Source organism: Procambarus clarkii, chromosome 94 (assembly GCF_040958095.1).
Source record: "Procambarus clarkii isolate CNS0578487 chromosome 94, FALCON_Pclarkii_2.0, whole genome shotgun sequence".
Taxonomy (NCBI): Eukaryota; Metazoa; Arthropoda; class Malacostraca; order Decapoda; family Cambaridae; genus Procambarus; species Procambarus clarkii.
The window spans coordinates 5,377,110-5,390,454 of NC_091243.1; the positions used below are offsets into that span (position 1 = coordinate 5,377,110).

A 13,345-nucleotide genomic window follows, 5' to 3' on the forward strand; every position below is an offset into this window, starting at 1 on the left:
CTGGAACTATACTGGGCTGATGTTTATATATTAGACCATGGCAACAGTCAATCGATGGAGTTCTAGCTGACTGGGGACCACGAGCCAGAACCTGGCCCCCCCTCAGAGAAGCACGAGGAGCAATGGCCTATAGAACTCCCCTCCCCCATGTTTTTGGAAGCAGTCTATGTCTGCCATCTACCAGGTCAGGACCCAGAAAGGTAGGAATCCCAAAACAAACTACAGCTGGTAAAAAATTGCAAACCAAAAGCTAAACGAGCAAACAGAACTCCAATAAGAAAACAAGCAAACAAGCATGACATCACTAGCACCCCCCATCCCCAGGAGGGAGAAGGGGGTCCCCAGACCCCCCTGGCTACCCAACCCCAGTTCAGAGGCTGAGTATCAAAAAGGAAAAAAAAAAAAATGCCGACCAGAAGGAAGGAAGGAAGGAAGGAAGGAAGGGAGGGAGGGAGGGAGGGCCCTGTGCTTCCTGACATCGCCAGGAAGCACAGGAGCCAACAAGCACACATTGAGGTGATCCAACTCGCTGACCAATGAGCCTCAATGGGGTTTTCCAGGACCCTTAGGCTAACTGCTAAGGCAAGCCCAGGCAAGGTACTGCTAACCAGTTATCCCAGATGGCAGGAGTTGTGACCTATTTTTTGGCCAATTTATTTACAGATTTCAAACTATTTCCTCTGTCTATTTAGATTGTATTGATGAATGGGGACCAGATGAGAGCCTTTTCACTTATATGAAATGAAGTTACAGGATTCCAGCTAGATGCCAGATGCTCAGATTACAGGATTCCAGGTGGATTCTTTGGGAAGACTGGGTAAAATAATGAATAGGGAAATAGTAAGGAAAGTCAGAAATGAGAACACTGGATTAAAAAAAGAAAAAAGAATTCAGTTTGAAAATGACAAAGTAACTGATCAAAGTAACAATAGGTAACCATGGACTTTTGCTTATTACCTAATGAGTTAACACGCAATACTGTACAGGCTTTGCTATGAACAATGTATTAAATAAAACACACACACACACACATCCCAAAGAATTAAACAATCCCAGACTTACCTAGAGGTAAGGAGATGTGGTCACACATTCCCAAAAGTTGACCAAAACACAGAACCCTGTCCAGAGGGTGGATTCCAAATTCAGACATCTTGTTAACAGTGTAGCGAACAGTATCTTCATTATGGGAAGCTATCATGATGGCAATCTGGTGGAGGAGAAATTTAAATACTAAATAGCTACCCAGTAGTTACACGTTCGTACCTGAATCAACACACTCGGCTGGCATTCTTGAGGTTATCTTGAGGTTATCTTGAGATGATTTTGGGGCTTTTCGTGTTCCCGCGGCCCAGTCCTCGACCAGGCCTCCACCCCCAGGAAGCAGCCTGTGACAGCTGACTAACACCCAGGTACCTATTTTACTGCTAGGTAACAGGGGCATAGGGTGAAAGAAACTCTGCCCATTGTTTCTCGCCGGTGCCTGGAATCGAACCCAGGACCACAGGATCACAAGTCCCACGTGCTGTCCGCTCAGCCGACCGACTCCCTAACTCCCTAATTCTGCTTCCTAACTCTGTTTTAAAAGCCCTTCCCTTTACAATATGATACTTTTAAAATTACTGATGGTCTTGGCATCCACCACCTTCTCATTTAACTTTGTTCCAATTATCTACCACTTGTTTGCAAGAAAACTTTAGTATTTTTTTTTTAGCCGATTTGTTTCCTTGGTTCGAGTCTATGCCCTCATGTTCTTGAAGTTACAGGTTTCAAGAATACCTCTCAAATTTATTGATTAATGTTACTTTTTTTGTACGTGGTTATCATATAGCCTCTTTCCTTCCATCTTCTAGTTTTGGCATATTTAACACCATTAGCCTCTCGTAGCTCGTTTTTCAGTTCCGGAAGGCATTTAGTAGCATGTCTTTGCACCTTCTCCAGTTTATTTATGTACTTCTTGAAATATGGGCACTATACAACTGCTGCATATTCCAATTTTGGTCTCGCAACAGTCACGAACAATTTCCTTAATCCTTCAAATGTGTGTAATTACCCAAGTGTAGCTACAGGGTGAGAGCTATGCTTGTGGTGTCCCATCTTTCCAATACTCTGTCATATAATGCTTTGAAACTACAGTACTGACGGTTTTGGCCTCCACCACCTCCACCTCACTTGTTCGAACCGTCTACCAATCTCTATGCAAACAAAAACGTTCAAATATTTTTGTTGCACCTTTGTGTGTTTTCTTAAATGATTTTCTAACACATCCATAAATACAATCATTCCAGATAACAGGTAATTTGCTGTTATTGTGAACATTACTTATTAGCTACCTCATATTTGCCTTTTCCAAATAGAGCTACAGTATTCCAATATACCATGAAGTATTATACATTAATTTTATTGTTCTCATCCACTTTTAGAATGTGCAACTTTACACTATATGAACTGTTAAAGCAGCAGCTGCTTATTAATGTCTTGTTAAATTATCAATTATTTTCATAACCTTCAATAATTCAATCATGTTCCATCTCCCTCCTTAATTTTAAGGATTCCCTAATAATAAGTGTTTAGTTTCTCCTCCTCCTTTTCATGTTATGCCCTCCGTAAAAGCTGTATATAATTTGCGAAGTGTCTTGCACAATTTTTTGTTAGCTTGCTTCCTGTTAGTATTAAATGTCTACCTTAAACCTTTACACAATCTAAATGTTATATCAAGTTATGCCCGAAACACTTACACCAATATTAGTAGCTTTATGCAATGTACTGTACTTGTTTTATCAGTGTGACTTTCCCCTTTTGTGTTTCGTATTTATGTACATCTGTGTTAACATGCTACTACCACTATTATTATTGTATAATGAATGTTAGAATTTTTTGTTTTTACTCATACAGAATAATGAATGTTGGTATACATTGTAACAGTTCAACTCATGTCCTTACCTTTTGTGGTTCTCCTATTGATTTATTCATTTTAATTCGTCGAAGGCATTCATTAAGACTTTCATGATACATATCTGTAGTAGCCTCATAACTAGGATTAACTGGGTCTTCATAACCAAGCGCAATAGCACGGGCACGTTCCTAAAGGAAAAAATTATTTTACAGATACATCATAATAATGTGAGCATTATTATTTAAAAACCTAAACATTTACAGCATTTAGTTTGTAAGAAATTATACCATCATTTTACATAACTAATAAATGACTACATGTACAGTATTTGTTATTACAGTAATTACTTTATTAGGCTAGAAAGGTAAAACTAATAAGTTTGTTTGGTTGCCTCTCTGTAGAACTGAAAGCTAAGTAACTTCATAGTTATCCGAGCTGATTTAAGTCGATGCATAGTCTAGAAAATGTAATATTATATACACACCACTAAGACAGTTCCTAGAGGCAAGCTTATTTTCAAAGTTATGATATTTATACATTTCACCCTAGCTTAATAATTAACAAATACACACCACTTAACTATTTTTGTCTGCATTAAGATCTAACAATTTTAAGGAAATATCCCAATAAAGTAGATAACTACTTTAGCTTAAGGCTCTTGAAAGATGGTGAACATCTAAGAAAGTAGGTCAGCCTGGGGAGGAACAAGCATCTGGTGATGAGGTAAATGAGCATCAAAGTCCTCAGTCCTCTCATACATCCTCTTCATGTCAGCAATATTCTTACCACAGACATTGTTGATGGCCCTCTCTCCAAGAGGGAGAGCTCTTAGTGTGCTGTCCCCAGGTTTGGTTGTACAGATATCAGGCAAAACACCCTTTATTTGATCTATTATTTGCTGGTTGGTAGACTTTACTTTGCACTTTCATACTAAAGGTATACAGAAAGGAAGAAATGCCAATTGCTACAAGACTCGTCAATCACTAACTTTCAGCCATTTCTACCTGGGGTAGGGGATGGCAGGTCACATTTGAGGCCGAGAACACACGGGCAATGATTATAAATAGACTGCACATTGCAAATTGGACAGATTATGAAGTTAATTATGTCACACATTTAGGATCTTGGTAGTACAGTCGGGTTCGTTCTTGATGCACAATCGAGAATTCCGGATTCAAATCTCAGGCAGGACAGAATTGATTGGGCACATTTCCTTTTACCTAATACCGCTGTTCACCTAGCAGTGAGGAGGTACTTGGGAGTTAGTGGGGTCAGTAATTCGGCTTTGGGGAGGATCTCAATAAAAGCCAAACGTGTATGAATATACACTGTCTTCCTGTCTCCCGACAGTGAATTATTATGGGTGTGACATAATTCTTTAACTGATTATGTCGAATTTAATTAATTCCCCTAATTCGTTCTCTCTTTACCTCCTTCAAACATTTGTGTGGGTAATGGAATGTTGTCTAATCTCTAGTGTGAACACTGATATCAAGTATTCACAGTGTTTGCTGCCCTTTCATTGTCCATTATAACTTGGGTAGTCATCTTTTAAGGTTCCTACCAAATCCTTTGTTTTACTTCTTATATAGGCATAGAACAACTTTAAATCTTTCTTTATGTTTTGGGCAATTTTTCTTTTATTGTTTCTTTTGGCCGAGATTATTTCCTGGGTGGCTGTATTTAATGCCCTTTTATGTATCTCATAATCAATGACGTTCATCGTGGATAAACACACACTCCAGAGATTCTGCTTAGTTATCAAAGCTCATTTTTACCATTTGTATCTTTCATCTAGTTCCCTTTCTTTTCTGTCTCCTTTTCAACACACATTTTTTAACAAGTTCAGTGATAACCTTGAAATTTCCCCCATGATGCTTCCATGCCATGGTCAACTATCAGCTCCCCTCAGGAGTCATTTTGCAGTTCCTCTCATTTCTTGATAGTCTGGTTGATACCTGGTCAGTCTCCTGTGTGGTAATCTTGAAAGTCATCATCGTGGACTTTAAAGAAACTTCATGTAGGTTGCAATAATTGTAAACCGTCTTAGAATACTGTAATCACACAAAGGGGTGAGCTTTTCTTCTACCTGAATTTAATCAATCATGCTCTCTTCAGTGTTAGCACACGATCTAGAATTATGTTACCTCAAGTGGGCTCTACCACATGCTGTATGTATCAGGTCAAGAAATTGTTCTCCTGCCTGTGATGTTAGATTTACCCAATCTATTGTCTTGTGGTTAAAGTTCATTATTATAACAGTTTCTTATGCCACATTGATCACATTATGCAGATCAGCAACTTCCTCTGGTGCTGCAGTGTCAGCCCTGTCCACTGTCAGTTAGCTACCATCTTGAGTTAGTATGTTGCACCATACAGACTAAAGATCCCACAACATTCAATTCGTCATTGGTGGTTGCATTCAGATCCTCTCACATACAGCATTACACTACCTGCTCCTCTTCTGTCCTTTATGAGTGGTTGATGGTATCCTGGAAGATGGAATTCCCCTTCTATAATGTCCTCTCGTCCCCATGTATCACTGATGACAATGTTGTCGGGATTCTCAGCCTCAGCGTAGGCACACAATGCATCAAATTTATTTGCTAGGCTTCTGGCATTTTTGTAGAAGCAATTCAAACTCCTGACATTGTTCCTTGGTGAACAGAATGCTACCCTTTTCTCATTACTATTCCGTTCATCATCACTGGTTTTGGGTTTGTCGACCAAGACATATAGGATTAGTTCTGACTGGCTGTATGAAGGACATCTCCATCTACTATCATGAACACCTGCCCTTGCCTGATCTTTAGCTTTAAATCTTAAGTGTACATTTCTTAACTACTTTAGTTTGCCTTTTAGTATCCTAAAATGTCTGGGGAAATGTAAACTTTGTTATACCCTTCAAGAACTTTTAGTTTGTGTGCACTGTTGAGTATCCTCCAGTGTCCAGAATTTGCAATGCTTATGCATTCAGATTTGCTTCAGATTTATCTGTCCTCCCTACACAGAAAATACTTAAATCCTCCTCCTCCTCCTCGCCTATCAGTTTATCATTGTTTCAATGATTTCCTGATGGGTCTTGTCCATCTTTTTCACCCTGACTGCTTGACAACGATGACATGGGAAGCAATGTTATTCAAGCATCGACCTGACATTGATCTTCATTTGACGATGAAAGCACTGCGCAAGACAATAACTGCACTTTGAGGGTTAAATAATTAACATATGAACAGATTAAAGACGAAAAAGTTCTGGCATAAATAGAATTGCAAAAATGTTGTAATGTGAGGTTGATATTTGGGGAAAAAAGTTAGGCATCAGATGGCATGGCAGGAGAGCGACGTGCCAGATAACTGGACTAAAGCTACTGTGCCCCCTAAATTCTATTAAAAGGAAATAAAACAGTTCACAGTATATGTTAAATAGGCAATCATCCAAGTTTTAGCAACATTAAAAATTGCTCTTCCGTACAAACCTGCTCCATATAAGCCCCTCGCACAAGCTTGGCACCAAAATAGAATTTTTGGCGATACGACTGTTCGAGGTCAAGGGAGAGGTTGTTAAAAGTTTCTTTCAGGTAACATTGGTATGTATTAAATACTATTGCTTTTTCCTGGTTATATTTCTTCATCATCTCTAAGGTGAGGCGAGATATGGCAGGCTGGAAGTAAGTTTGCTCTGCATCAACCATCACTCTTACATCACATTCTTTAGCATACTGAAAGAAGAAGAATGAATTATTACAAAAAATTCTTTCCTTTATAAAGCCTACCTATAAACTTTTCACTAGGAAAGTACACAGAGAAAATTAAAAATGGCAAGCCACATTTTTAAGAATACAAAATTTATGAACAATTCCCCCCCCCCATCACCACCATACTGCACACATGAGCACACCAAAGGTGAAAGTGCAATGATTCCTGGTGAGCTTTTGGGGGGAATTCCTTGCACATCAGGGTCATCTTTATCTGTGGCCCAATGAAGACAAGCTTTGACCTTTGCCTCAGAAGCCATTAAGGGAAGGGAAGCCATTAAGATACTTTAAGACTGCCAACTCCATACCTAACACCGAGACAAATTACTCAATAAGGTCCAATTTTATGCATCTTCTATAGATCCAACAGTGGCTCCAACTTTATGTTGGTCCTTTCCATGGAGAACTCGTCCAATGTGGTCCGTCTTGCCTGTAGTAGTATACCTTTGTGTCCCTGCTGTCCCAAACAGGGATACAAAGTAAAACCATCTTTGAGACCAATCAGAAATGCCACCAACTTGAAGTCTGATGATCTCCCAGCCATACTCATACTACTTTAAGGTGTTCAGCAAGGTCATGCTGCTGTTGTAATCCTCTTCAAGGCGTTTTGAGTGAGCCAGGGAAAAAGATGAGTACTTTTTTCCCTTGTGGAGCAGTACGGCTTTGAGGCTACTTTGTGTGCTGTACCTAAAGAGGCGCCATTCATTAAGGTTCAGAGTGCCTTAAAAAAAAATATATAATATTTTTTATTAAGTACAAAAAAAGTCTTACTCTAATATATAGTGCTTACCATACAGTATCTGTAAACTTAAAAATAAAATGAGATTAAAAATTAATTTGCAATAATCAAAGATCAACCTTTTAATTTGTTAAATGTAAAACTTGCCTGGAAAATAGTATGCAGCCTGCGCATCATATTTTTAAACATCTCTTCCTCCTCCCTAGTAAGTGCAGAGATAATTGGTTCCATTTGCCCAGAGTTAAGGCTAGGCACGTGGAAAAGGTCACTCAAGAGGATGTTGGCATCTATCAGCCCTGACCAGGAGAACAGATGAATTAGACCTTTCTTGTCATAGGTCATGCTGTCTAACCATTTTCTTACTGCAGGATTATCGGTCAGCATGTTTTCCTCGCGGAAACGTTTCTCAAATACATCTGTTTTAATGTCAGAGAAGAGGATAGGCCCAGACTCTCCTGTCACTTGGGTAAAATACTGCCGTGCTTTTGCTATCACTTCTGAAAGCTGCATCTGTAAAAAGATATTAAATAACCAGTCAACAAAATATTAATGTGTTTAAACATTTGCAAACTGCTTATTATCTAATAAAATGAACATACCAGAAATTAATAAGAGGAATTAAAGTTTGGAATACTGTTCACATGTACAAAGGCGTCTTAATACATGAAATCAATAACAAATTATTTGAGGAAACTTTTAGGAGCAGAACAGTGGAATCTAACCAGCACCATCCTCAGTCAAGGTCCATCATTCCTCTCATCACTTACCAAAAATATAAAATGCTAGCTGTGTACCTGTGTTCATTTGTGTATCATAATGTGGACACTTTGAACACATTTTGACAAGAAATTAATTAAAAAACTGGTTTCATAATTTCGACATGGGTACCGACGTATATCGGTTGATGTGCGACAATACCCATCCCATCCCTTCCCGTTCCACTACCCATACCCATCCCGTTCCAATACCATGGGATGGGTATGGGGTGCATAATAAAGAAAATTGAATACCACTCAGAATGGTGGGTATGGACAAACGTGAAAAAAAATGAACTACATTACCTACTCGAAAAATTAACAAATTACAAGGATAGATGCGATGTTTGTCCCTAAAATCGTCCATCGTCAGATTAGTGACATACCATTGTCGGAGACAACAATTAAGAAAGTTAACCCGGCAACGTTGGTTGTACTGCCTCCCATCCAATTACTGGCCAGACTCAACAACTGAGTAATTTGACGAGCACATGAACCTGAGAGCCATGCCCAACATACTATATCAAAATTATTTTGAATCTGGAAGAATTTTCTGCATCATTACAATCAGTTTGATAGGCTATCTGAACAGCATCTGAAGGTGGGGAAAGGGATGGGGGGATCTCTACACAGACGATATGTAAATAGCTCCACGCTGGTAACAGTGTCAACAGGTCGCTACCCCAGCAAGAACTATACCTTTACTCGGCATTCTTGGCAGTAATATTCGCATATCGCCTCATTTCTTAACACCAAGAGCACAAGACAAGATGGCTATAATCAACCATAACAATTTAAAAGAAAGGAAAAAGAGAGGGGAGGGGAGGAGAGAGTTCTTGAATCCTGTAACTTCAAGAACGTGAGGCGAGATTCAAACTATGGAAACGTAGGTGCCAAAAATATTAGACTTCACTTTTTTTTCCATTTATTTACCCCAGGCACAACTGGCTAAACATATACATTTCTTCCTTTACACATGCATTGTGTTACCAGATGTGTACACATACTTTGATGACTAGGTTCACTGACCACGCCACCACCACCTCGTGGTTACAGCCCCCCCCCCCTTACCACCACCACCACCTCGCGCTAACAGCCTACAACCCCATCCTTCCCTTTAAGAAGTAGAAGGCAGCAGGGGGGGGAAACAAGAACCAGAAAACTGACTAAGGAAAAACACAGCTAAGCACGCTGAAATGTGTATAGCCTAGTCCTAGTGACAATGATTGGGCGTGCGCTACTCACCAAGAGCTGAGGTCGACCCAGGGCAGTCATCTTTATCGCTGCGAAGCCGGTGCCATGTGTAGCATCTGAAACAAGTGACATCAGCCATTATACCACAGAATACCACACAGCATAAAATATCCCCACATCTTCCTCGCCCTTAATATACCAATTATTAAAGCCTTTAAAACTGAAGGTGCCAGGTGTCACAATTCCCCTGCATAGCAGGGTAAACTGCCTTCTTCCCTTCGTCGTTGGCATCTTCGTCACGGCGAAAATACATCACCAGCAAGTATAAAGTTTCAACATCTACGTTACCAGATGTGTACACATCATGGAATCCAGCTAGAATTCACTCGGTAAAACATCTAAACTACTGGGACCGACTAAAGAGCCTAAATCTGTATTCTCTTGAGCGCAGGCGGGAGATACACATAATAATGTATACGTGGAAAATATTAGAGGGGCTGGTCCTAAACCTGCACACAGCAATAACATCACATAAGACCAGGAGGCATGGCAGGATGTGCCGAATACCCCCGTTGAAAAGCAGAGGTGCAACAGGTACTCAGATACTGACCGACCCCTCACAGTGTTCAAGAGGGAACTGGATAAGCACCTCCAAAGGATACCTGATCAACCAGGCTGCGAGCAACCGCGTCAAACAGCCTGGTTGACCAGTCCAGCAACGAGGAGGCCTGGTCGACGACCAGACCGCGGGGATGCTAAGCCCCGGAAACACTTCAAGGTAACTTCAAGGTAACTTCAAGGTAACTTCTGTTCTGGCGTCCCAGATAGTGATAAACGCTCCAGCCAAACAAGACGTCCCTTCTCCCCCACCAACTGCATCAAGGAGGAGTCAATTTAGCGAAATGTGATCATGGAATTTTGAAGCATGCCTGTGATGACATCGTTTGAATATTTTCTAAATTTTTATTAGGTTTCTTATTCTTTATTTTACGTACAACCTACAAAGTTATGCCTAATCAAAATTTTAAATCTCATGGAAGTATGTAGATGCCAGAGCAGCGGCACACGCTCTTAAGTCCAACTTGAAGAGGTTGGCCCTCACTATGGATGGTAGTCTAGTTGGTTGGGAGAATCTCCTGCACAACACTTACTCTTTCAAGAATACAGAAATTAAATTAAATCAGAATTGGGAGGGTGAATGATTAAAGTAACAAAGCTAGTTAAAGGACATTTATATAAAAAGTATTATGAACTTACTAACAAAATTATGGATGTTCAATACCAGTTTACATTACCAATACCTTCCCCTTTACTTTACCATTACTTCCCCTTCAGAGCAGGAGAGATTATTGAAATAAGAGGGAATACAGGGAACATGCATGGCATAAATCGAGGTTATCTTTAGATTATTTCAGAGTTTAGCGTCCCCGCGGCCCGGTCTTCGACCAGGTCTCCTTTTTGTTACACACCCCAGGAAGCAGCCCGTAGCAGCTGTAACTCCCAGGTACCTATTTACTGCTAGGTAACAGGTATCAGGGTGAAAAATTCTGCCCATTTGTTTCCGCCTCCACCGGGGATCGATCCCGGAACCTCGGGACTATGAATCCAGAGTGCTGTCCACTCAGCTGTCAGGGTCCTACACACACAAAGGTATCGATCACCTAAATTAACGGGATCGTCTCAAAGCTCGACAAATGTACTGCCTAGAATGGAGAAGAGAGAAGTATCAAATAATATACATATGGGAAATACTGGAGAACCAGGTCACAGATCTAAACAGTAAAATAAACAACATACTGGAGTGAACGATATGGATGGAAATGCAGAACAGAACCAGTGAAGGGCAGGGGTGCCATAGGCACAATCAGAGAACACTATATAAACAACAGAGGTCTACGGTTGTTCAACATATTCCCAGCGAGTACAAGAAATATTGCCAGAACAAACGTAGACATCTTCAAGAGAAAACTGGATAGTTTTCTTCAAGAAGTGCCCGACCAACCAGGTTGTGGTGGATACGTGGGCCTGCAGACTGCTCCAAGCAACAGCCTGTTGGACCAAGCTTTCAAGTCGAGCCTGGCCCTGGGCTGGGCAGTAGAAGAACTCCCAGAACCTCATCCAGGTACTAAGGTTCCTTAGTAGTTAAGGGAATTATTCGACAAGTATGCCGGATTATTATAAGAGACGAGTGATGCTGTGTACAGCGACCAGATTTAATTCTCATGCTGTGTGTGTCCAACTACTTGTGCTGGACGATCTCGCTTCATGCAAGTCGCCGTTCAATCCCCGACCGTCCATTTGGCTGGGCACCATCCCCATCCCCGGCCCATCCCTGATCCTTATCCTGATCCCTTCCAAATGCTATATAGCCGTAATGGCTTGGTGCTTTCTTTTGAAAATTCCCTTCCCTTCTCAGGCGGTGTAAACATGTCACTCAGAAAATGTTAAGTGCAACTCCGTTCCTACCATTGTAAAGCTCAAACCATTCGAGTTGTTAAACTGGTCAAAAAACTGCCAGGATGTTACAGTCCAAATGTATTCCCTTCATCAGCAACTGTTTTCTAAACTGGCTCTCCCAATAATCAAGACAAATCATAGACTTCTAATTTCTGAGTCGAGTGCTGAGTACTGAGGTGACCAGACCAGTATTTTCAGATCTCTTGACAAACGGACACAATTAAAGTGGATAGGTCGGGTAAATTCATACGTTCCAGGGGACATCACCTGATAAAATTTATAGGAACAGGCCCAACTGATCTCTTACTCATTAACAGGATTTGTTCATGGTTGTTCACAAGTTTTAAATTTCAGAAAATGATTAAATAGCTAGGCTGATTTCTAACACTAGGGACAAGTGTTAGTGTATCGATATATAGCACACAAGTGCTATATATCGCCTAGTGAAGCATATAATAGAACTCTCTGAAGTATACAAGGCTGTCATTAAACTGGAATTTGCAGTCTCCATGGCACAGTGGTAAAACATTCGCCCGGCGCTTCGCGAGCGCTTTGGCCTGGGTTCGTATCCTGGCCTGAGAAGATTGACCAGGTACCAAGCCTTAACTGTAGCCTCTGTTCACCCAGCAGTGAATACCTGGTTGTTAAACGATTTTGCGGGTCGTATTCCGGGAAAAATTATGATTAAGGACCTGCGCGAAACGCTGGCGATAAATGCATTACCAATCTCCCATATGTAGTGTATAATGTGAGGAAGAATTTCTAGAGATTCCTAAAGGCCGTTCTCACACACACACACAGACACAGACACACGCGCCAGCCTTGTATGGATCTGTGTCACATAGTTGCAAGCTTCAAATGACATTCAATGTAGCATCCCCCCCCCTCCCCCAACCTGATTTTTTAGTTTTTTTTTCTGTGAACAGATTTCCTTCCAGCTGGCAGGCCACACCAAATCTTTCCTCAACATTCTAATAATACGCACTTGTTAGGTTTGACCTCCGGTCGCCACCAAGTTACAGCCCCGCTCCTGTGCCAGGCAAGTCCACTACGGGCTCACCATAGCCCGTGCTACTTGGAACTTTTGGTTCCGAGTTGCTGAATCTTAAACAACCGATCACCACGTATTTATCTAACCAGCCTTGCGCCTGGTCTTTTCCTAAAGCTTGTTGCAATCTTCTTCAGTCTCCAATTCTTATTAATTTCGCATGAAACATTAACATGAAGTATTCCCTCAAGACAAATTCTTCACATAACACGAATGGTGTGAGGCCGAGAAGTGATCTTTAGGGACACGCTTATTATGTCTGCATCCTGGCATCTCTCTCCTCACTTTAACACGCTGTCTACTCCCGGTACTGTCCTCCTGCAGCCACTTGAATGTTCAGAAGCGCTCGTCTCCTACCATATCGCAGCTTACACAGACCTCTCGAATCTACGAATATGCAGTCATCTCTCTCTCATTCTTCCTATATGATCCAAGACATCCTCCTGTAGTATTCTGTTAAGCTGACTAGGCCAGGTTTTCCCCTTTCTAAATCCATGTTTGT

General features: G+C 40.9%; 1 protein-coding gene across 1 annotated transcript in view; it reads right to left on the reverse strand.

Moving 5' to 3' along the window:
* LOC123747284 (proline dehydrogenase 1, mitochondrial) overlaps window positions 1–13,345 on the reverse strand; it is an 85,092-nt gene that overhangs the window by 14,179 nt on the left and 57,568 nt on the right. The window contains exons 4-8 of the mRNA XM_045729363.2: window positions 9,390–9,454; window positions 7,537–7,899; window positions 6,372–6,614; window positions 2,941–3,081; window positions 1,063–1,207 (exon numbers count right to left, since the gene is read on the reverse strand). Coding sequence (XP_045585319.1) covers window positions 1,063–1,207; window positions 2,941–3,081; window positions 6,372–6,614; window positions 7,537–7,899; window positions 9,390–9,454 — 957 coding nt within the window. The remainder of the gene's footprint in view (window positions 1–1,062; window positions 1,208–2,940; window positions 3,082–6,371; window positions 6,615–7,536; window positions 7,900–9,389; window positions 9,455–13,345) is intronic.